Below are 27,837 nucleotides of genomic sequence, written 5' to 3' on the forward strand. Positions count from 1 at the left end.
TTTTGTATTTAGCCATTTTAGATGCTGTTCTTTTTTCTGTTTTACCATATATTCGATTTCTTCGTTCCACCATATTTTGTTACTAATTTTGTTTTGCTGTGTCCCGAGTGTCTCCTTAGAGGCCTGGTGTAAACTAGCAATAATATTCTCGTAAATATCTGAAAATGTTTGTCTCTCTATTTCTCGTAGTTTTTCATCCAGTCGTCGTTGGTATAGCTGTTTAGTACTATCATTTATAAAACTATTGAAGTTGTACTTCGGAGTATCTACTGTCTGCAAGTCTTGCTTGTCTTCTAGGTTTTGGTCTCCGTGTATTATCTTAAGTGGGAACAAAATTTTCGCTCTTACTAAGTAGTGATATCTGCAATACAGATTTTTGTTTACTAATAATATAATCGATGACTGGTTTTAGATTGAGTGTTTGTTGAATCCAGGTATATCTATGTATGTCCTTATGTTTGTAGAATCCATTGCTAATTTTTAACTCATAGCTCTCACATAAGTGTATAAGTCTACCGCCATTATCATTAGTTGCCATTTCTCCAAAAGGTCCTACTACTCTACTGTACTATAATTTTATCCAGATTAATAAATAATTTACATAAACACAACATATTAGCCCCTTGGAACCTTCAGTACCTATTATCACTAGACTCGAGAGCAGTGTATGATTTCTTAGTTATGTTTTTAAAAGATAGTAAAATAACCCTGTAAATAATTATACATTAGTTAATAACGTAACCTTTGTCTTTAACCCAATTGTTTAAATTCCTTTCTTATCGTGGCCTAGTGTTGTATGTTAAAAAAAATGCCTTGATGGGTCCCTAGGCGAGAAGAGAGTGACCCTGTTTACCTGTTTATTGTTTTGTATATTTATTTTAATATAAACTCAGACAACCATTTCTACCATGTTGAGTCTGGCTGAATGAATAAAAGTCTATGCCAATATATATATATATATATATATATATATATATATATATATATATATATATATATATATATATATATATATATATATATATATATATTATGTGTAATGTTATATTGAATACATTGCACTGTTTTTATTATTTCTAATTTATTTAGTCTTTAATTTATGTACAGTTGTTTTAGTCTTTTAACATTTATTTTAATTAATTTACACTAATAATAAAAACTCAAAAATTTATACTATTTTATTACTTAACGATATAAATTTATATCTTAGACTGACTCTTACAATTAAATTTCGTTATTTTTTTTTATCGATTTCATAAAAATATACTATTTCATCAGTGTGGTCTCCCCGTCAATAAACTCATTATATAAAAAAAAATTGCTTCTCTGCATGTTATATCTTTCTTACCATTATTTTTCATTTTACATTTATAAAGTCGATTTCAGGTTTATCAAAATGGCTAAGAACAAGAAATTCTTTTGTATTCTGCCAGCGAAATACAATTAATTTGTTCCTCGATACCATGATTTCAATTTCTCTCTCCGAGAGTCAAAAATTAAATTTAGATATATTTTGTTAATTTTCAAGCATGCTGTTCTCCATGTAGCCTCACAGACCAGAACCATTGAATAAGATTTTGACGGACATCAATAACAAAGAAGAATCAATCAAATTCACCATGGAAGAAGAAAACAATAATTGACTTCCTTTTCTGGACACGCTAATCATAAAAGAAGACACGTGATATGCAACCAAAATCTACAGAAAACTCCCACATAAACTATTTAAATCATCCCGTAAATATCAAAAAAGGAATTATTAAATCCTTATATGAGAGAGTCCAAAGCACCTGGTCTAACGAAAATATATTTCAGGAAGAAGAATTTTGCTATCAAAGATATTTGACTAAAAATGACTACCCATTGTTATATATAAACAAGGAACTCCACAAGATTGAAGAAAAAAAAACACGACACGAAATAAAGAAACACTCACAAAAATCTGACAAGTTAAATATTCCAACAATACCATATCTAAGAGAGCTCATCATAAAAACTAAAAATAATAGGAAAAAACATTCAAAACTCATCAATATAATATCACAACAACATTTAAAACAACCAACACACTGAGATCTATTTTGTCCAAAACTAAACCCAACGACATACAACAAAATCAGTGAACTGTGTAACGATGTGCTGAACGTCCTACAGCAACAGCTTTCAACAGTTCGAGCCGTGGGAGTGTCGATAATCACGCTTCCATTTCCACGACAAGACGACGAGGTGGGGCCCGGAGCGGCTATTTAAAGCAAGCGGCTGGCAGAGTTAAAGGAGTCTTGTGGCTAACGCTCTAGGCTCCCTGGCTCTCTAGTGCATTGAATCTGCGAGCCAACCCGGACAGAAAGACTTCCGCAGTGAGGATTATGCTCTGTCCTTAATCAAGCAGAACTCGTGGGTATAGTGGATTGAACATTACCGTCAACTCTGACTCAGAGTATAACATGGATCTGCACAATCGAATTTTTTGATTGCGAGAGCGTTTGGCGCTTCCGCTGGACTGAGGTGGAAGCGAGTATAAGTCTGCGTGCGATCGAATTTGCGCATTTCATTTTCTGTTAGTAATAATAATTTTTCTTTTACAGACGTCCGCCGGGGAATTCACGCTCGCGGGATCCAGGCGGAGATATAGAATATATTTTATTTTTATTTTTGTACATACATACGTTAAACTTAATAGATTTATTTTTATTTCAACCTGTGTTTTACTGAGTCTGTCGCCTCGAAAGAGCTACCCGTCACAACTGCATCTATAAAATACCCTGTCAATGTAACAATTTCTACGTGGGAGAAACCGTAAGATGACTAAGGGTCAGGATAAACGGGCATGAAACATACGTCAAAAATAGATACTTCACAATAATAATCATGAAAGGTACAGACATGCAAAAAAGAGAAAAGTCAAGAAGCAGCCCTCAGCCTATTTAAGAAGGAAAGATGTGTAGCAAACCCATCAGCAGAATGTAGCAGGCTTTGATTGCCAATACTAAAAGAAGAAGTCAACCAGAAGCATATCTTAACACTAGCGAAGAAATAGGAGGTTGAAAAAACATCACCTAAAATCTTATACACAATACATATGCAATACACAACGCACAAGAACAAGTTCCAGAACTTACGTTGCACAGCCACAAATACGATATAAATTACACAAACATATAACTTAAAAAATACACAAAAACAGTCAGAATTCTATATTCCTAGGGTAAACACAGCACTCTCAGATTTTTCAGCCTATAGCTATTAAAAAGGATATAACCTTATAATAAACAACTGGATTATACATTTCCGAAGAGTTCTTTAAAATAATCTCTTTTGAGAACGATTTTCAAATTAAAAGTCAAAACGTCAAACATTAGTAGTTGAAAGTGTAATTGTCATTACAACCAGTAATTGTGGCAACCAATAATCCCATATAAACATATTTATAGAAGAGTTGTTTCAAAAGTATGTCCCAATGTATCTCAACCCCAAAGTACTTTAAATACATTTATAAACATTCAGTAGTATGAATATATGTATATGTTGGGAAGTACCAACAGTATCAAAAGCATTAAAGTAGCGGTTCAACTCAGCTTTATCGTATTATAATTATGTAGCATTCGAAAATTCTTTGGATATGTATTGCAATCCCCTCGTATTTGATAAAATATCAAAAAATAATATATTTCAGTGTATTTCATTTTCCATTCTAACGTATTAAAACACCGAATTCTTCAAATTCATCTTTACGTCTCCGAAGTTAATGTAAACCATTCTATAGTTTGTTTATATTTCACAATATGCGTATTTTGTCGGTATTCTTTGATCGAAGCCTCTTTTAGGATATTCTGCGTTTCAAATAAATATTCCAGTTTATATGTTTTGTTTATACCAAGATGGTGCGAATGAATTTTAAAAGTAAGTTTTCGCTCGGGGTAAGGCCGGCCGCTGTTAAAGGCGTGTTTAGTTTAACTGGAGTCCGAATTTATTTTCAAATTCGTAATCTTTTCGTAATCTTTTCGTTTTCCTTTTTTTGTCATGGAAATATAGTATAAAGTGACAGTAGCAGTTAAATGTGTAGTATTGAGCAGTCAATAGTTGCAGTTCAAGTGAGGTTCCAGAAGGTGAGGAACAGGAATCCCCGTTGTTGGAGTTGTTTCCATCTCCGTTTTGTTTCTCCCTGGTTGTCATCCCAAGCTTTTTGGCAGTTTGGAGATGAATTTGTTTATTTTCAGAGATTTACAATCCAGTTTCTGCCCCGAGAGGTTTTAATGGATCCAGTTTCCGACCCCAGACAAGCAGAGTGAAATTTAGTGAAATTTAAGGTAACTTTTTGTGTTAAATTTTAAAGTCAAGATAGACATTTAAAAAAAAATTAATAATTGCTTTCATAATTTAAATAATAAAAATAAAGGTTTGAATAATTAACATTGTAAATCTTAGGGTGTGGCTATGCTGTCAGTTTAATTGTTCTCTGTTAAATTTAATGTTGACATATGAGAGCTAGATTCATATTTTTGTGACATTAGCTTGTTTTGTTTTTAAGAAAGGTTAATCTTTATGAATAGTTTTATTTAAAAAGATAATTTTTTATTTGCAATAATTTTTTTATTTGCCACAGTAACATTTGTAAGTTTTTGTAACATCTTCCGAGTTTTCAAATGAATAGAACACATTTCACAAAGTTTTCTTTGTTATTTTTGGTATAAATCTCTGTAACTACTAATATAGAAATTTTTGTATTATCTGTATTTTGGTATTGTTTGTGTTGAGACACAAAAAATGTTTAATTTATCTCTCTAAACCATTTTGTTTATTTTAGAAAAATCTCCTAACCCCTGTTTGTGTTTTTTATTTTAGAAAATAAGGTTCTTTATCCAGCAAGATTAGAAATCTTCGAAGCGGCGTCCTTATTTCAAACAGCTAAAGGTCTTTCTTGTTGTTTTTATTAACCCTTCGGTCTAGGAGATTTATGTCAGTATCCATTTGTTTCATTTCTTTTGTAGTTGCCCCAATCCGACCCCTTGCCATTCCACTTATCCACGACCCAGCTCTCCAAACAAACCCTAAGTGCTGTTCGCATAGTATCGTTTATTTTGCTTGTCCTATCTTCACCCCAATATTTTCTGTCCCCAACTTTCAACCCCCATAATGATACCCTATTTGATGGGCAAAATATCTTCGTTACAATTATTATGTACTAATATTCAACATATCCATTTAAAAAATATAAAACTTCTGCCAGTGTGTACTAACTAAAAATATTATTATGTATAAAGTTTTGTATAATTTCCTAGTAATATTTAAATATTCTACAAGCAAATGTTTATTAAACTTTAAATAGTTTTCACTACAATGCAAAACTTCAATTTCTGGAAGTTTTCACACAAAACTCCAGAGTTCTGAACTTCTTGATACTAAAACTTCTTTTCCCAGTGGTTTACACGTTATAAATATTTTTAACGAAGCGCTTGGATGGTATAAAGGAAAAATTTTTAGAATTAGTATTTAATATTTTTAATTAATAAATCTTTGTATAATAAACTGCGTTTTGATTAAAATCTGTAAATAATTTTCTTTACTTTCAAAAAGTTGGGGTTTTCAACTGCTTAAAGTCTTACTTGATTATATTTGAAGATTTGAAATTTATTATTAAAACTAAACGATTGAATCATTGAAAATAAAAGTTTAAATTGAAAAGAAAAAGAAGGCTATTATCTAAAAATTCAAGCTATTTAAAAACACAAAGAATCCACAAGAAAACTAAATTCCTGTAGTTTGCTGTATATCATGTACCACAAAATTTAATTTAAAAAATTTCTTTATAAAAGGTATAATATTAAAAATCCTATCGGGCTACATCACAGAACGTTTTCGGAATAACTATTCCATCATCAGTGCTATCTAAATATACATGTGTGAATTCACTAAGTGTATGGGTAAAAACTCTTTCAATGTTGTTTGAATAACTTTGAGTTTTATTTTTGATAATTAAAAACTACAATGTTTAAGTTACAAAAGGAATTGATTACATAACAATATAAGATGCACTCTAACACATAATTAGAGTTTGAAACTGGAGGTATACTCTTTCAGTGACACATGACTTGAACAAGTGGATATTTGCGTAAAGTATAGTACAATGCCACCTAGAATCGTAATAACTCATCAAGTACCCATCCAAAAACCATTCTATCAACAGCCAAATTTTGCACTTCCGCAATGGCAGCAACCGGTTAGGCAATTCTACCCATAGAACCAGTTCCAACTACCACTCCGGCAGCCAAACTTCAACCAATTTAGATAAAATTTAAACTCTCCAGTGTGGTCATAGACACCTATGAGTGGAATATCAGGTACCACAAACAAAGGCCGCTAAAATTTCACACCAAATTATTGAGCACAGCCAAAGTTTACCGTCGAAGAATTATACAATATACAATGCCAAGCAGATAGAGAAGAAGATATTGCCAACTACCAATACTATGAACCGGATTACGAAAATTTTCAATATCCTCACGACAATCAACAACCAGAGTACGAAGAAGACGTAAATTTTCCAGAGAACCCAGGCGAAGCAGCCGAAATGTAATAGAACTCCATTCATTTTTGGATAAGAAGGAGATACCCTCTATCGAAATTTCTGCGCCTTCCTTACGACTTCATATCGATACAGGATCCACAAAATAATTTCTTAATCCAGAAATAGCTTCTTCATATTTTCCAAATTATATAAAACATGAACCTTTCGTAATTACATCGATTTTTTAAAATTATTCACAAAAATATTTTGCTGAAATTCCTTCATTTTCAGAATTTAATTCCGACAAACAGATAAAATTTTATCTGTTAAAATTTCACATAACTTTTGATGGTCTTATTGGCTTCGACAATTTAAAACTTTTTGAAGCCCAATTAAATTTGCCAATTTGCCTGTTATCAGAGCAATGAGACCAGCAAGTTTAGCCACGGCAATACAATACGTACAGGAAGAAAATAATGTTCGATATCTTCAAAAAAATCAAATAAGTCAACCAACATCAGAAAGAAGCGAAAATTATCAAGAACGCTGACCTCAGAGACAACAGATGCCTGTACCTATCCAGAACCCATTGTATCAACAGCCAAATTTTGCACCTCCGCGATGGCAGCAACCAATGAGACAATTCAACTTCAATCAATTTGGAAAAAATTCAAACCTTCCAGCATTCAGGACCCAGAACCAGTCAAATGTATGGGCACCCAAACCCGGACAGTCAAAACAGTCTAGACCAACACCTATGAGTGGAATAACAGAAACCACAACCAGAGGCCGTCAAAAATTTACACCAAATTACCGAGCACAGCCAAAATTCACCGTAGAAGAACTTTACAATATACCATGCCATGGAGATGAGCAAGAAGAAAATGCCAACTACAATTATTAATACGAACCTGAATACGACAATTTTCTACAAGATACATAAGAAAATCAACCAACCGAATACGAAGAAAACGTAAATTTTCGAGAGGACCTACTAGAAGCAATCGGAGCGTAATTGAACTTCATTAATTTTCCGACAACAAGGAGCTACCCTACATCGAAATTTCTAAGCCTTCTTTACGACTTTTAATCGATACAGGATCCACAAAGTCATTTCTTAATCCAGAAATAGCTTCTTCATATTTTTCAAGTTATATAAAACATGAACCCTTTGTCGTCACATCAATTTTTCAAAACTAATCCCAAAAATATTGTGCCGAAATTCCTTTATTTTCAGAATTTAATTCTAACAGCAAAATGAAATTTTACCTCTTTAAAATTCACAAAACTTTCGATGGTCTTATTGGCCTCGACAATCTAAAACTCTTCGAAGCCCAATTAAACTTCCCTAAATCACTTCTAGTTACAAAAAATTCTATAATCCCTATTAAATAATACAAAACTAATAAAACAGGAATGGAAAAATTCCATTCCATTCACTTGGATCCAAATTCAATTAGCCAAGTCAAAGTTCCAGTAAAAGCTTTTCTTCTTTTACACTACGAATATGTAAGCATGGCATTTAAACTTAAAAATGCCCCGTCCACTTTCCAACGCATGATAGACAACGTACTAAAAGACCTCCAAGCAGAAATCTGTCTCATCTACATGGACGACGTAATCATGTAGCACTGCAAGAACACATTGTAAATCTCACAAATGTATCTCAACGACTAAGAGAAACATGATTAAAAATTTAAGTCGATAAATGTGAGTTCTTCAAAAAGGAACTAAATTTTTTAGGACATGTAGTCACACAAGAAGGAACAAAACCAAATCCAGTCAAAATAGAAGCGATCAAAACATACCCAATTCCGAAAACAGCAAAGGAAATAAGAGAATTTCTCTGGCTCCTGAGATATTACAGGAAGTTTATTCAAGATTTCGCAAAAATCACAAAACCTCTAACAAAATTCTTGAAAATGATGCTAAAATCAAAGATACACCCAAATTAGTAGAATGCTTTAACACATGCAAAAAATTATTAATAATCGAGCCGTTATTGCAATACCCGGATTTTTCCAAACCATTTAATCTCACAACAGATGCTAGCAATTAGGCTATTGGAGTAGTACTTTCTCTTAAGGACCAGTTGGCAGTGATAAACCGATTGCTTTCGCTTCCAGAACATTTAGTGACACTGCAACCAACTACTCAACACTAGAAAAGGAAATGTTAGCAATCGTGTGGGCAACTAAGTATTTCCGACCCTACTTATTTGGAAGAAAATTTAAATAAAATGCTTTCAGATCACCGCCCTTTGCAATAACTATTTTCCTTAAAGGAACCGAAATTCATATTAGTACGTGAAACACTAAAATTAGAAGAATTGGACTACAAGGTAATTTACAAAAAAGGCAAAGTCAACACCAATGCAGATCAATTGTCTCAAATTGAATTACACACAAAAGAAATTAAAGACATTGATTCACAAATTAAGGGAGTTTTTGATGAATTAGGCAATATAAAAGATAATGGATAGTCAACATATTATAATCCAGATGAAGATCGAATAGTCAAAGAGATTGTAACGGAAAAAGCAAATCAATTAATCCCAGAAAATATTTCAGACGATATGGTTAAAAAAAGATCAAAATATAGACGAAGACGGAAATGAAATAAGACACACGGCAGCAAAAAATCCAGTTCTTGGCATACTTATTTTAGAAAAGCCACTTAACTTTTACAATAACCAAAATATTATTAAAACCGTCCACTACAGCCTGCGAATTTGCTAATGTCGTCTGCGAATTTGCTAATGTCGTCTGCGAATTTTAACTTTGTTAATCTTCTACTGTCAATGTTGAGGCCTTTCTCTTCCCAGTTAAGTTTTTTACAAGCATATTCTAGTACTGCGGTAAACAGTTTAGGGCCAGCGGTGCTCAAAGTGTCGATCGCGATCGACCAGTCGATCGCCAAAGTTTTTGCAGTCGATCGCGATTCACGGAGAAAAAAAATTGGACTGTCCTGACTCACCACATGTACATGATCGAAATAATTATGATGCTATCTCTTCGCCCGAAAGTTGCGATAATACCGATTCGGTAACATAAAACATATCATTTTAATAATGCGTGGAAAGAAGAATTCCTCTTTAATATGGTGAAAGATAAGTATGTTTGTCTATTTTGTCGGTCTTCTGTTGTTCTGCCCAAACGCGGAAATTTAGAACGGCATTACAAAACTTTGCATAAAAACTATGAAAATAATTTTTCGCAAAACAGTTTGTTTAGAAATCAGAAAGTTCAAGACTTTAAAAGTAGTTTGAAGACGTAACAATCAATGTTCACTATGCCTGTCAAACAATCAGTAGCTGCAATTGCTTCGTTTAAAATTTCTTATATATTGGCACAACATAAAAAACGATTTGAAGATGGAGAGACATTAAGGCTGCGAATGTATTATTTGAGGACTTCAAAAATAAAACAGATATTATGTCTGCCATCAAAGAAGTCCAGTTATCACGTCCAACGGTTACTAAACGTATCGAAACCATAGGCAAAGATTTATAAAGCCAAGTTAAAAGTGATATTATGAAGTGTACCTATCTACTTTTCTTTGCAATTTGACGAGTCAATCGATATGACTGATACCCCCAGTTGTGTATTTTCATTCGGATGGTATTTTCTGACATGTTGGCCAAAGAAGAATTGTTAACAATGCTGCGTCTATAAGAAAAAACTCGCTGAGAGGATATATACAACAACGTTTTTATAAATTTTGTGAAACAATACGAACAGATGGTGCACCATCCATGACGCGTTAACAATGGATTTGTTGCATTATGTCGAGCTAACGATGACTTTCCATCGTATTTTTTATTTCATTGCATCATTCAACAGCAAGTTTTGTGTCCCAAAATTTTTAATATGGACGACATGATGAAGATCACAACAAAAATTGTGAATTCAATAAGAGCGCGAAGTTTGCAACGACGTCTTTTGAAAGCGCAATTGGAAGCTAGCGACTCTGCGAAACATACTGATTTACTTCTGCATGCAGTTGTGAGGTGGTTGAGCTGTAGAAAATGACGACACTCATCTCCTTCAAAACGAAAAACGGCTCAGTGATCTGGCTTTTCTATCGTTAAAAACAGATTTAAGAAATAATTTGAACCTCCTTAATTCTGAACTACAAGGTAAAAATAAAACAATTATCTATATGATGAGCGCAATACATTCTCTTGTCAATAAATTGAAATTATTGATAAAGCAAATTAGCAGAAAGGATTTAAACAACTTTCCATCGTTGAAAAAAAGGGTAGTCGCTCATTTGAATTATGTTTATTACGAGACAGAGCTGCAAGCACTTCATAGCGAGTTTAAAAGACGCTTCGCTGATTTTAACAAACATATATTGTAACATTCATGTCTAATCCATTTTCTTGTCAAGACGTGGAAAAAATAGCCACTGAAATATCTGTTACGTTCAATATGGAGATCATTTCCATCCAAAATGAGGTACTGAAAATAATTTTGGATATACACCTTAAATCCAGAGCGACCGATACGAAATTTTGGTCTTTCATATCGTCTGAGAAATATCCGTCTTTGGGACAAGTAGCTCTTCAGCTCACAGCATTCTTTGGATCAAAATAATTGTGTGAGTCTGCATTTTTTGAAATGAAGATAGTGAAATCAAAATATCGTTTCGGCTAACTGACGAACATCTCTCTTCATGCTTGCGTTTGGCCCTCGGTAATTACGTACCATCATATAAAATACTTGTGGATGATATTGTGGTGCCACGAATCAACATCCAAATAAAATTAATATGAAAAACATCACTTTAATTACAACTCTCTGTAGTTACAACTTCTTATCAACTAGAAATGTTTAATAAAGTTTTTTATTTTCAAAATTGTTTTTTACTATGCTTTGTTTTTAAAGCAGGAGGAGTAAACTAAAGAGACAGATTCACACCCAAGAAAGTCACTAGAAAAGTTACGGACTAAAAATTTAAAAATTAAAAGAATAACGCAGAAAACACAAAAAATCGCCGATATAACTTGATTTACTTTTGAAATGTCATTAGTGTCAAAATTTCATAATAATGGAGTAAACTTGCCTGAGGTTGGGCCAATTTCAAACAAACATTGCGGCGCGGTAAATTTGAATTACTTCTCCTGGTTTAAAAACAGGGTATAGCAGTCGATCTCGGGACGCTTGCAGTTTATGTGGTAGATCCCATGCAGTATAAGTCTGAGCAACACTTGTTTAGGCGTTAAGGTATCACGCTGTCGGACTCCTCTACCGATTGGGATATGACCCGTGTTTTTATGTAGTTTTACCGACATAGTTGCGTTCTTGTATGTTTTGTAAATTAACCTTGTATATCGATAGTCAATGCGGCATATTTGTAGTGCTTGTAGTCTGATATTAGTGTGATATTAATCTGATATATTTGTATTTTGAATTGTAACTAAAATCTTTGCTAGTATAAATAAAAGTTAATTTTAAGTGTTTGTGATTTTTAAAGAAGGTAGATGAAATACTCGACTCAAAACTGCAAGGCTATATCTGGTATAGAGATGGGTCTAAAACTGTAGAGGCATCATCGGGTGCAAGGATATTCAGTAGTGGTAGAAATTTAAACATATTTAGTAAAAGAATATACCTGTGTACTTCAAGCAGGATTTTTGCAATTTTGCACTGTACAAGAGAAATTAACATAAAGTCATTAGAAATGAAGTGGATGGGGATGTGAGGAAGACCCACGTCTAGTGTAAAAATACCGAGAGAAACTCAAGTGGCCGAACATTACAGTGTTCCACTGGTATGTATTCTCGGTCACCAGAAAATACATGACAATGCAAGAGCTGATGCACTAACCAGAAGAGTATGAAGAGTATCGGCTACAAAATACTTTCATTAAAAGCTAGAAGTGGAAGTACTAAAAGCATGGGAAAGAGCCTAAATCCAAAGACAACGTAAAATGTATATGAGACAAGCATGTACTATTGGGGCTTAAGTACTGCTAAACACTAGCAGGACTCAGTTCAGACTTATAACAGGCTTTCCTAATGGACTTGCGCCAGCCAAGAGACCCCCGCACACAATGGTAAGCTGCCGAATCTGTAGCAGAGAACTGGAAGTAAAAAACCATGACTGCAATACATTAAATCGCAGGTAGCGAAGTTTTGGGTGACTATCAGCGACATCAAAAACATATGATTCCCAACCTCTAGACCTGTACAAGCTGGTACAGGGTGCAGAATCCTATTACAAAGATATAGAAGACGTACAATTATCCAGCTAGTTGCAGTACGAATGGTATAACACAAACCGATTTCATAGAAAAAAAAACAAAAATAATTTACACATATTCTCTTCACCTGCTACTGAAAATTGATGTGATATTTTACAATGAATTAAAATATATTACCACCAACAGAAAATCAATAAAATAGTGTAATAAACCCAAATAAATATATGAACATTGAAAAACGAAACAATCTTTCAAGAACGGCCCTAATATTTTTTAATTTCAGTAAATCAGTTAATTAAATGATAGCAGTGTAACATTTTATCTTAGCATCTAACGTATTGAAATTACTGTTTAAAAGTTATAAGCAAAAGAAGTATCTGTAAAAATTCACAACCCACTCTGTATGTTATGATATACTTCCTCATGACTTACGATCAATATGTACATACACAATAAAATATATATATATATATATATATATATATATATATATATATATATATATATATATATAAATATATATATATATATATATATATATATATATTTATTAATTATTATTAATGTAAATATTATATAAATATTATAATATTAATTGCAAAATATATGTTTGCTTTAATATCAAAATGTCAGGATAATTGGCCTGGTCAAGGCCATCATACTCACAAAAAAATATACTACTAAAAAAATATAATATACTAAAAAAATATATTATCTCCTAATAGTTATTCCAAAACAAGTAATGAAAGCAAAATCAGAAATAAATAATAATATTAAATTGAAAAAAAAGTATAACCGGATAATAAGCATTTATGCGTCGAAGAGTCAAAGAGAAATAACGTTAATATAATACTCTCTTCGATAAAAAATCTCTTTGTAAATATATCAAATAAAAAACCGCAATTAAAATCTTTTGAAGATTAAATTGGTCATGACTTTAATATATTTTAATTAATATATAAATGATTTGCCTTACCCCGAAAATTATAAAGGAAGTTTCGGAAGACCTCCTACCGTCTTTTAAAACTTCTAATGAGTTTTTTCGGCACCCCAACTTCGCAAAGTATTATAAATCCATTACATTCAACTAAATTTATTTTACACGTTAAAAGGATACTCACCTTAATTTTGGTAACTCGCAGTAAACCCATTCTGAAACATCCTCGATCGGAATTTCTCTGTGCGTCGATGTCAAATCTAATTTATTACCCGCTATCACTATGGGTATTTCCTGATAATCCCCTCGCTGTTCTCTAATTTCCTCGAAACACTGTTTTATACAGTCCAAAGATGGGGCAGATGTAACCGCATAGACTAAGAGGAAGGCGTGGGCTGTGGCTATACATAATCGTCTCATGGCGGGAAATTGCATATCACCAGCCGTGTCCAGAATATCCACCTAAAATTTTTTATTTTTTAGAATGTTTTATGCAGTATTCGTTGTTTAAATTTCAAAACGTAAGAGTGTAAATATTCTCTCGTTATTTGTGCGGCGATAGCAATATTTATCAGTTAAACTAATTAGTTAGTTATTGGCTAAAAAATAAAATCTAATATCAAAAAAATTAATAGAAATACCCTTTTATTTACCCCAAGGACCTAAAATAAAGAAACAAGGCCAAGTTCCTGAAACTTAGCTTATTAAACAAGATTGAATAAATCTACTTCAAATGAAAGACAGTAAAGATTTGATTTCATGTACAAAGCGTCTATGTATCTCTTTATACGTATTTCGCCTTAATAAGGCTCATCAGAACAGATATTCATAGGCGTTCTCAACGTGAAAAATAAATCTTTCCTGTCTTTAAGAAGCAACACTAAAATGGCTTCGAAACGGACGCAATAGCGACATCTGATAATAAATCCGTAAAATAGTTTCGAAACACAATTCAGATTTCTGCCTTAATCTGAGCCTTCTAAAAATTGCAAGGCAAAGCAGACGTTGATAAAGATGTTAATAGAGACATAGGGAATCTAAAATTTGCATTCCACGACATGTCTCCTCAACTAAGCAGAAATCATTAGCGAATTGGTTTCTTGTACTCATACAGAGTAGATCCGATTTTCATTTTATTTTACGGAAATCTACTTAACTATATATATAATTCTTTTTTCAACCAAGTTTAACAAAACCAACAGTTAGTAATAAAAAATTCAACGAAATCCTAAAAACATTCCACGGATACCAGTAAACAAACAACCGTTGACTTGTTGCCAACACGTAAACAAACACGTATTTATACAATCTTCAAAGCAAGTACCAAGATCGCCTAACTAATACCCATTCAAAAACGAAAATGAAAACAAAAGCGATACCGTAGAAGAACTACAAAATACAAAGGAAGTCAGATAGAAAGAATCGGCCCCTGTAAGTACAAGCAACCGATTTGAATTTTTATCTAACCAAGAACCTGAAGCAGATAATTCAAATCCTTTCAACTTCCACAATATCCCTCGAATATGAAATGCTTTTGGTCCTACGCCACTGACACAAGCGAAACTTGATAAATTTGCGCCCTATTTTTTAAACCGTTAGTTGGAAAAAAGTGAGTTTTAATTTTCCACAACAAAATAATTCCAAATGATATTTCAAAGTGTTAAAGTGTAGTGCCTAGATAACCGAAAACTATAAGTAAAGCTAAAATATTTAAATAAGGTTATAATGAATCAAACTAATAATCCATTAGTAATTTTAACATGATCGCTACCAAGGGGGTACTTAAGTTTTGTCCTTATAGACCATATACACATAGGTTATGTCAAATATTTGAAAAAACCTTTTTAGGTGTTTGTAATTGATATAAAACCGGACATAAATATTTAGTTCCTGAGGGACTCTTGATCCGGCTCATATAGGAGACGTTGGTCTAAAGCATAACCAAAAATATTATAGACCGTTGGTCTCATACGTGAGACATAAAAGACATTTAAAAATTTACGTAAACTAAAATATTGTTACACTTCTTGAAAATTAAATTTATTCAACACCCACAATATGACAATCCCATATAACTAACTGACCAGTATATAATAATTTTTTGACGTTTCAAACTTCACTATCTTTTTCGTCAATGGACTTTTCCTATATGGGATAAATCTTTCGTAACACTGCTTCCTCTTTTATAGTTATTCGCCTCGAATAACTGGACTATCGGGAATCGATTGAAGCCAACGAGGTGGATCAGTTCCATGGTATGGAGCTAGTCTCTCGATATGAACTACCTTGGGTTTACTTCTAGCGGAAAACTGGATGCGATAGATTAGATCATTTATTTTCTGCAGGACGGTGTATGGGCCTTCCCAGTTTCGTTGAAGTTTCGGACAAAGTCCTTTCTTACGTGTGGGATTGTATAACCATACTGGGTCACCTCTTGCGAAAGTTGTACCAGTAGCATGTATGTCGAGCCTGGCCTTGGCTTTATCACTTTGAAGCTTCAAACTTTTACGAGCAAATTCGTAGACTTTTTTTAATTTTTCTTTCAAATTTTCAATGTAGGTCGGGAATGAACGTTCTTCTTCGCAGGGAGGCAATCTTCCGAAAATAAGATCTTGAGGAAGCTTCATTTCTCTTCCGGTGATCATCATTGATGGAGAATAACCAGTTGCTTCATGTTCGGAACTTCTATAGGCTAACAGGAATAGAGGAATTATACTATCCCAATCTTTTTGATTATCAGAGACAAACATTGAAAGGTATTGACAAACAGTTCTATTATGTCTTTCGACCATTCCGTCTGATTGAGGATGGAGTGGCGTAGTGCGAGTTTTCTTAATACCCAAGATTTTCATTAATTCTTGCCATAATTCTGATTCAAAATTTCGTCCTTGATCAGAATGTAACTCTAAAGGAACTCCATGTCTTGATACGACGTGTGTTATAAATGCTTCTGCTATTGTAGTCGCTTCTTGATTAGGAAAAGGTACAATTTCAGGCCATTTTGAAAAATAATCCATTGCTACCATTAAGTACTTGTTCCCTCTCTCTGTCATTGGAAGTGGACCAAGAATATCCACTGCAAGTCGTTCAAAAGGCTCTCCGGAAAGATATTGTGCCATTTTACCACGACTTATTGTTCTAGGACCTTTTTTACCATTACATAAATCGCATTTCCTACACCAATCTTCTACATCTCGGCGACAATTGATCCAGTTAAATCTGTTTCGAACTCTGGCCAGTGTTCTTTTGACTCCAAAATGTCCTCCAGAAAGGCTGCTATGAAGTCCTTGCAACACACTTTTAATGTGTGATTTCGGCAGTACCACTTGTTGAACTATACGTACTCCATCGGGACTTTCCCACTTCCGATATAATAGACCATTGGAAAGATACAGAGATTCCCATTGAGCCCAGTACGCTTTTATAGTTCCACTGTATTTGGTTATTTCCTGCCAAATAGGTCTTACTCCATTTTTAAGCCATTCTCGTATGACTTTTAAGTCATTATCTTTCTTTTGACTCTTTTTAAGGTTTTCCAGGGAAGTCTGATCATTATCTTCTTCTTGTATAACTGTGGTTACCTGGAGACTTACTTCTTCGGTAATGTTCTCTTTCTCTTCAAGTCTTTTACAGTACTGGCATTGTCGTTCCAAACAGGGTCGCCTAGAAAGAATATCGGCATTGTTATGGAGACGCCCTTTTCTATGTACTACGTCGAAGTTATACTGTTGGAGTCTCTCTAACCACCGAGCCACTTGTCCCTCTGGCTTCTTAAAATTCAATAGCCACTGTAAAGCGCTATGGTCAGTTCTAACTATAAAATTTCTGTTATAAAGAAAAGTATGAAAATGTTCTAGGGCTTTTATAATAGCTAGGAGCTCTTTTCTGGTAACACAATAATTCTTTTCAGCCTTTCCCATTGTTTTACTAAAATATGCAATAACTTTTTCTTCGCCTTCCTGTTCTTGTGATAATACTGCGCCAATACCATGCTGAGATGCGTCACAATCCAACAGAAATTTACCATCTTCTCGTGGATATTCTAGAATTGGTGCTGTTGTAAGTCGTTTTTTTAAATCTATGAAAGCATTTTGACAATCCGGTGTCCAGTCAAATTTAATGTTGTTTTCGGTTAGTCGATAAAGGGGCTTAGCTATGCGGCCAAAATCTTTAATAAATTTTCGGTAATATGAACAGAGTCCAAGAAAACTTCTAATTTCCTTTTTATTTCCTGGTTTAGGCCAATCTTTAATAACTGAAATCTTCTCTGGATCAGTTTTAATTCCTTCTACTGAAACGATATGTCCTTAATAGTATGCCTCTCTTTGAAATAGTGAACATTTCTTATAATTTAACTTTAAATTGGCATTTCTCAATCTATCAAATACCTCGCTTAAGTTTTTCAGATGTTCGTCAAACGTTTTGGACATAATCATTATATCATCAAGATATACTAGACACGTTTTCCAGGTAAGTCCTCTTAAAACCATCTCCATTAGACGTTCAAACGTAGCTGGAGCATTACACAGACCAAATGGTAGAACCTGAAACCTGTAGAAACCACAGCCAGTTGAAAAAGCAGTTTTGTCTCGATCATCAGGATGTACTTCTACTTGCCAGTAGCCACTTTTTAAATCTAGGGTAAAAAACCATTTAGCACCTGATAGAGTGTTTAGTGTATCATCTATTCGTGGCAACGGATAACTATCTTTTTGTGTAACCTGGTTTAATCTTCTGTAGTCTACACAAAAGCGAGTAGATCCATCTTTCTTAGTTACTAAGACTACTGGTGAACACCAGGGGCCCGAAGCTTCTTCGATAATATCAGCATTTATCATGTCTTGTATTATGTTTTCAACTTCTTTTTGTCTAGCAAATGGCAATCTCCGTGGCGCTTGACGAATTGGTCTTGCATCTCCAGTATAAATTCTATGTTGAACTAAACTAGTACGCCCTGTAGATTTCTTGGATTCAAAAATGTCGTAGTTTTCATTAATAAATTCGTTAATTTTGTTTAATTCTTTAGTTGTTAAGTGGTCAACATTTTTGATTAGTTGTTTCACTAGGCTAGCGTCAACTGGGTTACTGGAAGCTGTATTCTTTTTTAAATATTTTTCGCACTTGCTTATTTTTTCTATTGGTGTACAGAATGCTATTTGTTGTTCTTTCTTCAATTTAAAAGGCTTTTTAGATAAATTAGCAACCCTTACTGGAATCATCTCATCTACTTTATTAAGGCATCTGGCTATCAAAATTCCATCACTAACTAGTTCATCGCTTTCCACAACGCCGAAATGTAGACCTTCAGGTTTTTGACTCAGTCTCGCCAGGATGATACTTTCAGAATTTTGAGGAATTTCGGTATCCTCGCTTACTATAACTCTTACTTGAGGTACCGATTCTTCCAAATTTAGGACAATTTCTTCATTTTCAATTAACAAAATTTTATTTTGAAGATCTATGATAAATTTGTTCTGCATAATATCCATCCCAAGAACGCATTCGTCTTTAATATCGGCTACAAGGAAAATGTGTTTTATCAAGGTGTTACCAATCTGTATGGTTGCCGTTATCTCTCCATGAATCGGAATAGTGTGGCCTGAAGCTGTTTCAAGAACTAAGTTTGTTTTAGTGGGTTGTAGTTTCTCATTCAGAAATGCGGTTCGAATAAAGGATCTGGTTGCACCGGTATCAATAATAAAGGTGCATTTTTGATTCTCAACGTAGCCCTTAAGTAATAAATTCTGTTCATTTTTATGTAAAGTATAAGTGTGAATTTGGGGGCTTTTATTAGATACAGCCGACGCCCGCCCCTTAGTGTCGACTTTTATTCGTTTCCCTGGCTATTGTTTGCGTATCTGTGCTCAGTTGTGGGAGATCGATTTCTTAGAGACCTATCTCTACTAGTATTTCTAATAGGACTATGTGATGGGCTTCTGGATGTCGATCTAGGCGACCTTCTAGCCTCATACTTTGGATGTTCTCGCCTTGTTTGGGATCGGCTTCTGCAATTGTTTTGAAAATGTCCTATTCTCCCGCAATTAAAACATCTTCTATTTTCATTTCGAGGTTTTTGTTGAAGATTTTGCAGTATGTTTAAAATTTGGGATAAAATAGGTTCTTGTTTATCTGCGGTTATGATTTCTTCATTTTCTTGAAATCTTATTTCTCTTAATTTTGGGCGAGATTTGGAAATGTTTTTTGCCGCTTCATACTCCTGGGCTGAGACTAGTGCTCCATTTAGCGATTTGTGATGTTGTAATCGGAGAGCTTGTTGCATTTCAACATCCTGTAGTCCATCTATGAATGCCTGTATTCCAATTTGTTCCAGAAAATCTTTAGGTGCCTGGGGGTATGCCAAGTGCAATAGTCTTTTAATGTTGGCTTCAAATTCTTGCAGGCTTTCGTTATGTTTTTGATATCGAATTTTTAGCTGACTTTGGAAAACCTGCTTTAGATGCTGTTGGCCATATCTTGTCTCTAAAGCTTCAACGAGAGAGGTATAACTGGGTGCATCTTGGAGAAGGAATTGCAAAACGGTTGCTGCCTGTCCTCGAAGCGACACCACCAAAGAAGCTGCCATTTCTTTTTCATTCCAGCCATTTGCTCTAGCTGCAGCTTCAAATTGAAAACGATAAAAATAAAATTAAAGACAGTCAAGATTTCCTTTCACGCAAAAATAGTCTATGTATCTGTTGATACGTATTTCGCTTTAATAAAGCTCATCAGAACAGTTATTCATAGGCTTTCTCAACGTGAAAAATAAATCTTTTCCTGTCTTTGTGAAGCAACGATAAAATGGCTTCGAAACGGACGCAATAGCGACATCTGATATTAAATCCGTAAAATAGTTTCGAAACACAATTCAGATAACTGCCTTAATCTGAACCTTCTATAAATGCAAGGTATAACAGACGCTGATAAAGATGTTAATAGAGACATGGGGAATCTAAAATTTGCATTCCACGACATGTCTCCTCAGCTAAGCAGAAATCGTTAGCGAATTGGTTTCTTGTACTCATACAGAGTAGATCCGAATAACAATAAAATTAAAGACAGTCAAGATTTCCTTTCACGCAAAAATAGTCTATGTATCTGTTGATACGTATTTCGCTTTAATAAAGCTCATCAGAACAGTTATTCATAGGCTTTCTCAACGTGAAAAATAAATCTTTTCCTGTCTTTGTGAAGCAACGATAAAATGGCTTCGAAACGGACGCAATAGCGACATCTGATATTAAATCCGTAAAATAGTTTCGAAACACAATTCAGATAACTGCCTTAATCTGAACCTTCTATAAATGCAAGGTATAACAGACGCTGATAAAGATGTTAATAGAGACATGGGGAATCTAAAATTTGCATTCCACGACATGTCTCCTCAGCTAAGCAGAAATCGTTAGCGAATTGGTTTCTTGTACTCATACAGAGTAGATCCGAATAAAAATAAAATTAAAGACAGTCAAGATTTCCTTTCACGCAAAAATAGTCTATGTATCTGTTGATACGTATTTCGCTTTAATAAAGCTCATCAGAACAGTTATTCATAGGCTTTCTCAACGTGAAAAATAAATCTTTTCCTGTCTTTGTGAAGCAACGATAAAATGGCTTCGAAACGGACGCAATAGCGACATCTGATATTAAATCCGTGTTTCGAAACTATTTTACGGATTTAATATCAGATGTCGCTATTGCGTCCGTTTCGAAGCCATTTTATCGTTGCTTCACAAAGACAGGAAAAGATTTATTTTTCACGTTGAGAAAGCCTATGAATAACTGTTCTGATGAGCTTTATTAAAGCGAAATACGTATCAACAGATACATAGACTATTTTTGCGTGAAAGGAAATCTTGACTGTCTTTAATTTTATTTTTATTCGGATCTACTCTGTATGAGTACAAGAAACCAATTCGCTAACGATTTCTGCTTAGCTGAGGAGACATGTCGTGGAATGCAAATTTTAGATTCCCCATGTCTCTATTAACATCTTTATCAGCGTCTGTTATACCTTGCATTTATAGAAGGTTCAGATTAAGGCAGTTATCTGAATTGTGTTTCGAAACTATTTTACGGATGAAAACGATAAGTTTCCCACGCTGTCTGACCATCGAATGTGGGTGGTTTTAAAAATTTACTAGTTCCAATTGTACCTGGTTCAATTATGGAAGGTGATGAAGCTGTTTGTTTAGATTCGACGTTAGTTACTGAAACATTAGGTAAAAAAGCTTGTGTATTAATCTTGTTTTCTAACTCAACTATTTGTATTTGTAAATTAGAGTTCAAATCATTTTGTTGTTGTTCTATTTTATTTTCAAAATTGTTTTGTTTTTCTTCTAACTTATCTATTCTACTAGTGATTTGACTTATCTCTAACTGAAAATTTTCGTGAATTTTGGATAAACCATCTATGATTTCTACCTCTATTTTTTTACGCCTCTCCTTCTCCTCTTCCTCTTCTTGCCTACGCTTCTCATTTTCCGCTTTCTCTTCTTGTCTACGCTTCTCTTCATCTTCTTTCATTTTTAAAAACCATGCAGGGGGTCCGGACGTATCCATTTCTTTGTCAAACTCAGTGGATCTTGTATTTACCATTAACAACTGCTAAATATTTCTTTATCCCACCGCTGTCACCAATGTTACACTTCTTGAAAATTAAATTTATTCAACACCCACAATATGACAATCCCATATAACTAACTGACCAGTATATAATAATTTTTTGACGTTTCAAACTTCACTATCTTTTTCGTCAATGGACTTTTCCTATATGGGATAAATCTTGCGTAACAATATAATTAAAAAAACACAAGTAAAGATCAAACACTAGAAAAACTTAAAAACGTATGATTATATGAAAAAAAGTATGAAGTATCTACTCGCTGCTTCTTGGTATTCTTGAAAACAAGGGTCCACACATAGTCCAATCATTTGCTCATTTTTTTCTACAGTTTTCTACAAAAAACGTCTGGCGTTTTTTCTTTTTTGATGAGCAAATTCGGCACCTTCTTCGTTTTTTTGGGATAATAGGTTGTGGGTTTTGCCTGAATTTTTCTTGATTAATGTAAAATATTTTGAGGTAGTTAAGTATTACTATCTCTCTGAATTGCAAGTAGGTAATTTTTTTTGTTCTTAGCCTTAGTTTGAAAATAGACATAAGCATAGATCCAGAAAATGGAAAAACATTTTTATGTACCACCTTATAGATTTTCTTAGTGTAATATAATGTGAAAGGATTTGATTACTTCTGTACACACCAGACATATTAATATTATAGTCGACTACCTTACTTGGTTTTTCTTTTTCTTTTCCCGTTTATTAGTAACTCTCTCACTTACAGATTCGTGCAATATCCTTAAAGCACTTTAATACCATAATATTTTTCTTTTTTCTGAAAATGCTTTCACCTCTTCGTAATTTGTAGTTTACTACCACTTTCGAGTTTCCTTTTCGGTTTTTTCGCAAGGTTCCTACTAGGTAAGTCTTGTTTTGATAAAGAAATTCTACAAGCTACACACTATTGTAATATTTATCCAAATACAATATGTAACCATTTCCAAAAATAGAACAAGTCAAAGTAGCAAAACCTCATCTAGGGAAAGATTTCTTTTAGAATATAAACCATTGCGTATGTTTTGCGAAACATATTCCACAGGTTGTTCAGTTTTTTGACAACGGGGAGATTTTTTATATTATCTTTCTGGGTAAAGCACATAGACCGCAGAATTTGCTTAATCTTATTTCATGATATTATATCTGGGTGAGCATAAATAACTTTTACATCTGACCGTTTAGGGAAAGATCCAAGGTAAACTTGGTCCGGGTAGAAGACGAACATCATGATTAAAAAATCCAAGACAATAGTACAAAAAATCGACTACATCATTATTTAGAGCTTTTGTGAATAAAGTCAAGATAGCGAATATGGCAGCCAACATAATATCCAACGATCGATAACGGTCATGGCTAGTTTTCACTTATTCATTGTGAAATGCTTGAGTATTACATTACAGGTAGATTAATCCATGCGCAAATTTGGTCAAATAGGGTTTCATCAAACATGATTTTAAATATCTCTTTTGCATTACTCTCATTTAAAATACTAACTTTTAAACCTTCAATTCCTAAAAAGTCAAACGTCTCTGGTTTATCGCCAGTATCGATACAGTAACGGTCATCTTGATCATTTTCTCGTCCATTCTCCTTGTTGGCGCCATTATTAGTATAGCTTTCATCAACATCATTGACTGGTTTATTACTGGTATATTTTGAATCATTACCTGGATATTTTTCTGAAGTTTTTATCGTTTTATGAGTTCACAATCTTATCAGCCACCTCTTGAATCTCCTTGTCTGTTAGATAAGCTTTTTGCTATATTCTGAGCGAAAGCAGTAAAACTGGTGATAAAATATTCCTCGTAGAAATGGAAAATATGACAAATAAAAATTCTGTACTAGAGGATGAAAGTAAACTCAAACATATACTAGGACAAAAAATGTGTATATAGAATCTGAAATGAAAAAATGGAAAAAGAAAGATACAGGCAATAATTAGGAAAATAGCAAATGAAGAAAAAAGTTGGGAAAATACAACAAAAGTAGGGTACATCGCACTTAATATTAATGAAAAACAGGAAACAGGAAAAAAATGAGACCGCTAATACCGTTCCCGCGCATACTGAGGGTACTTACTCTGCCTACTCCTTCCTCAGTGTCGAGCGACGACCAGTCTTACCCTGTGTAGCTGTTTTTACCCTTCAGGAGCACCATCTTTAGCATGCAAACGAATTTTATTACTAAGAAGATTTATATTTATAAAAAAATCTTTTTATCTCAGACACTTCTGAGTCCTTAGCCGACTTAGGTAGATTTAGAAGGTAATTTAAAAAAATAAATAACTGGGAAGAGATAGATTTAAGAGAAAGATAAATCAATTTAAGAGTATCACCTATAAATATAGATGATTTTGAAACTTATTTAAGAACATCATCTATAGATGTAGATAATGAAAAATAGGCATTTCTACAATTTCACATTTGTCATTGTGATCCAAATTTTAACGGAAATCCAAATAAATTACATAAATTTATTAAAGTTTTAAAAATACTTCTTCTTTTTCTTCCTCTTTATAAACAATTCTTCTTGTTCATTGGCGGATTAATACCTCTATGAAAGGTTGTCACTCCATCTTTTGCGCGGTCGTTCGATACTTCTTCTGCCGATTGGTGACTTATCTCTTGCTATTTTGACGACACGTTTCTCCTCCATTCTGCTTATGTGGTTATGCCATTCTTTTTTACTATTTTGTGTCCATTCATTTATACACTGTACGTTACATTTTCTTCTAATGTCTTCACTTCTCTTTCGATCGATAAATTTACTGTTCAATACTGATCATTACTTTCCATTACTGTTCAATACTGATGCCATCAATTTCTATTATATATCTGGTTGGTTCTTTACTTAACAATACTTCTAAACCACTATTATAATAGACTTTATGCAGCTAATATACAAACTAAATTTTTCCGTCTTGCTATTATAACTAAATTAACAGGTAAAACAAAAGAAGTTATATCGGTATATGGATGAGAAGCTTAGAATAAAATAAAAAATATATTAATTCAAAATTTTGGAGATCAGAGAGATGAAAATTCGCTTACAAGGGACCTAGTAAATTTGAAACAAGGCTCTACGCAATCTATCATGCAGTTTTACAAAAAAATAATGGGACTTTTAATCTGTATTAACAAGTACATAGAACTACACACTCTAACTAAATGATGAGGTAAAAAAAGCAAACAAGATTTTTTTCATCAACAAGCTCTCACAACATTCCTAGCAGGGATACAGGTAACCAATGGGTTCCGTTATTAGAGCAATAAGACCAGGAAGTTGAACAATTGCAATATAATATGTGCGAGAAGAAAACAATATAATATATCTTCAAAAGAATCATACAACTCAATCCACAGCATCAGGAGGAAACGAAAATTACCAAGAAAATCCACCGCAAAGGCCAACTCATTAAGTCCAAAAACCATTTTATCAACAGCGAAATTTTGCACCTCTGCAATGGCAGAAACCGGTTAGGCAATCAGTTCCAACAGCCACTCCGGCAGCCAAACTTTAACCAATTTAGACAACATTTATAGCCTGCAGCATTCAGGTCCCAGAACCAGTCAAATGTATGGGCACCCAAACCAAGACAATTGCAGCAGCCTAGACCGACACTCTAAGTGGAATATCAGGTACCACAACAATGCCATGTAGATATGAAAGAAGATAATGAGAACTACCAGTACTATGCACCTGATGAAGAAAATTTCCAAGAAAGTTCTGACAATCAACACCCAGAAATAGATTTTTCATATTTTTCAAATTTCATAAAACATGAACCTTTCGTCTTAGTTACACACCTAATTTTAAGATTTCATTAGTAATTTAAGTTAGAAACAAATTGATAATTGGTCTTACTGACCAGATTTTAATGTAAGTACACTTCTGTGTCTATAGTAAAAAAAAAATGAATTTTTCAAAATTATTCATAAAAATATTGTGCTGAAACTCCTTTATTTTTAGAATTTAATTCTGACACCCTGACGAAATTTAATTTGTTTAAATATCACAAAAGTTTTAATGGCCTTATTGGCCTTAACAATCTAAAACTCTTTGAAGCTCAATCAAACTTTCTTTAATCACTTCAAGTTACAATAAATTCAACAATCCCTATTAAATATTATGAAAAAAATTATTTTCGCAATATTCTGAAAAAACTTAAATAAAAGAAAATAAGAAGTGACTGTTAATACATCAAAAACCACATTCCATAAGAAAAATAAAAAATCATCAACCTAAGTCAAAAACTAATTCTGAACTTTTCCTACAGGATTACCCTGACGGGAGAGAAAGTAAAGATCAACGACCTAAAAGATAACCCAGGAAGAATTCCCCTCAACATGGGACAACCAAATATTCATACTAGCTCACACGATCTTATACATTTTTTTAGACTACTTACTGTCAATAAAGAAATATCCAAAAGAATTGAAGCCCAGTACAACGCAGTTACTACAGCAAGTCAAAATGGATTAAGATATCCATATTTCTGTAGTTTGACCAAGTTTGACAAAACTTTGACCAAGCACTTAGATACCAATTAATACTAAGATACCCATATAGTAGAACCAGTAGTGGGATAATAAATGGATTAAGAAACATTAAAAAAGTCATTTCTGAAAAATTAGTTCTTTTCTGTATTAAGATAATACATAAAAATACAACAATGCTATAAAAATCTTACGGACAAATCAGAAAAACTTTATAATTCATCTTAATCGTCACATTAGCCTGAACAAAAAAATTATACAATAGTTTAACGAAACTATCACAATAGTAACACACAATGAAGAAATAATAACTGAAGAAGTAAATATTATGAACACAAACCTCAATAAATTTATTTTTGACTTTAACCATTATTTACAAGAGAGGAATATTCTAAAACAATTGAATTGAATTCTTCAAATTATCCTTCAACTAATAAATGACCTTGAAGAAGCCATTACATTTTCTCATGTAAATACTCTCCACAACAATGTGAGAAAGAAACAAGAAATAAAATAGATCATAAATAAAATGTTAGAACTCCATGAGGCAGACCAAATTGTGTATATCAAAGACGAAGACATCCTAAAATACTACGGCATCGTTAAAGTAGATGCATGTTATTTAAACTTTACTATTATATTTATTCTTCATTTTTAAGTCCTACGCCCTTATTCCTTTACTTATTATCATTTATTTCCGATACCTATCGCAAATTCTACTACGAGTATCCCTCCTAAACCATATCTAACGATGTGCCCGAATCGACACGAAATACCTTTTCAGAGAAGGAACCATACTAGAAGCAACGCAAATCAAAGACTGCATCAAAAAAATCTTACAGTTAAGTACGAAAGAAGCTTTTTCCAATAGAAGCCAACACACTCTTGTCCAAACTCGAGACATTATCACCCAAAGACTATCAGAAGCTTATTATATTAAAATATTTTCAGAATCAACCAAAATTACAATTCGATGTTCTACAATAAAATTTTTGGGCCTAAAAGGAACTTATCTCATTAATCTTTCGGCAAGGTGTGAATTCAAAATCCCAACACAGGGTTATATAAATTCACAAAAAACC

At 33.4% G+C, this 27,837-nt stretch overlaps 1 protein-coding gene across 2 annotated transcripts in view; it reads right to left on the minus strand.

Moving 5' to 3' along the window:
* The window catches only part of LOC140442663 (GTP-binding protein Di-Ras2), a 1,562,201-nt gene that overhangs the window by 61,564 nt on the left and 1,472,800 nt on the right, over positions 1 to 27,837 (minus strand). For both annotated transcript variants that reach the window (XM_072533657.1, XM_072533658.1), the window contains one exon: positions 13,834 to 14,111. In XM_072533657.1, the coding sequence (XP_072389758.1) occupies positions 13,834 to 14,111 (278 nt within the window). The remainder of the gene's footprint in view (positions 1 to 13,833; positions 14,112 to 27,837) is intronic.

This window comes from Diabrotica undecimpunctata, chromosome 6 (assembly GCF_040954645.1).
Source record: "Diabrotica undecimpunctata isolate CICGRU chromosome 6, icDiaUnde3, whole genome shotgun sequence".
Classification (NCBI taxonomy): Eukaryota; Metazoa; Arthropoda; class Insecta; order Coleoptera; family Chrysomelidae; genus Diabrotica; species Diabrotica undecimpunctata.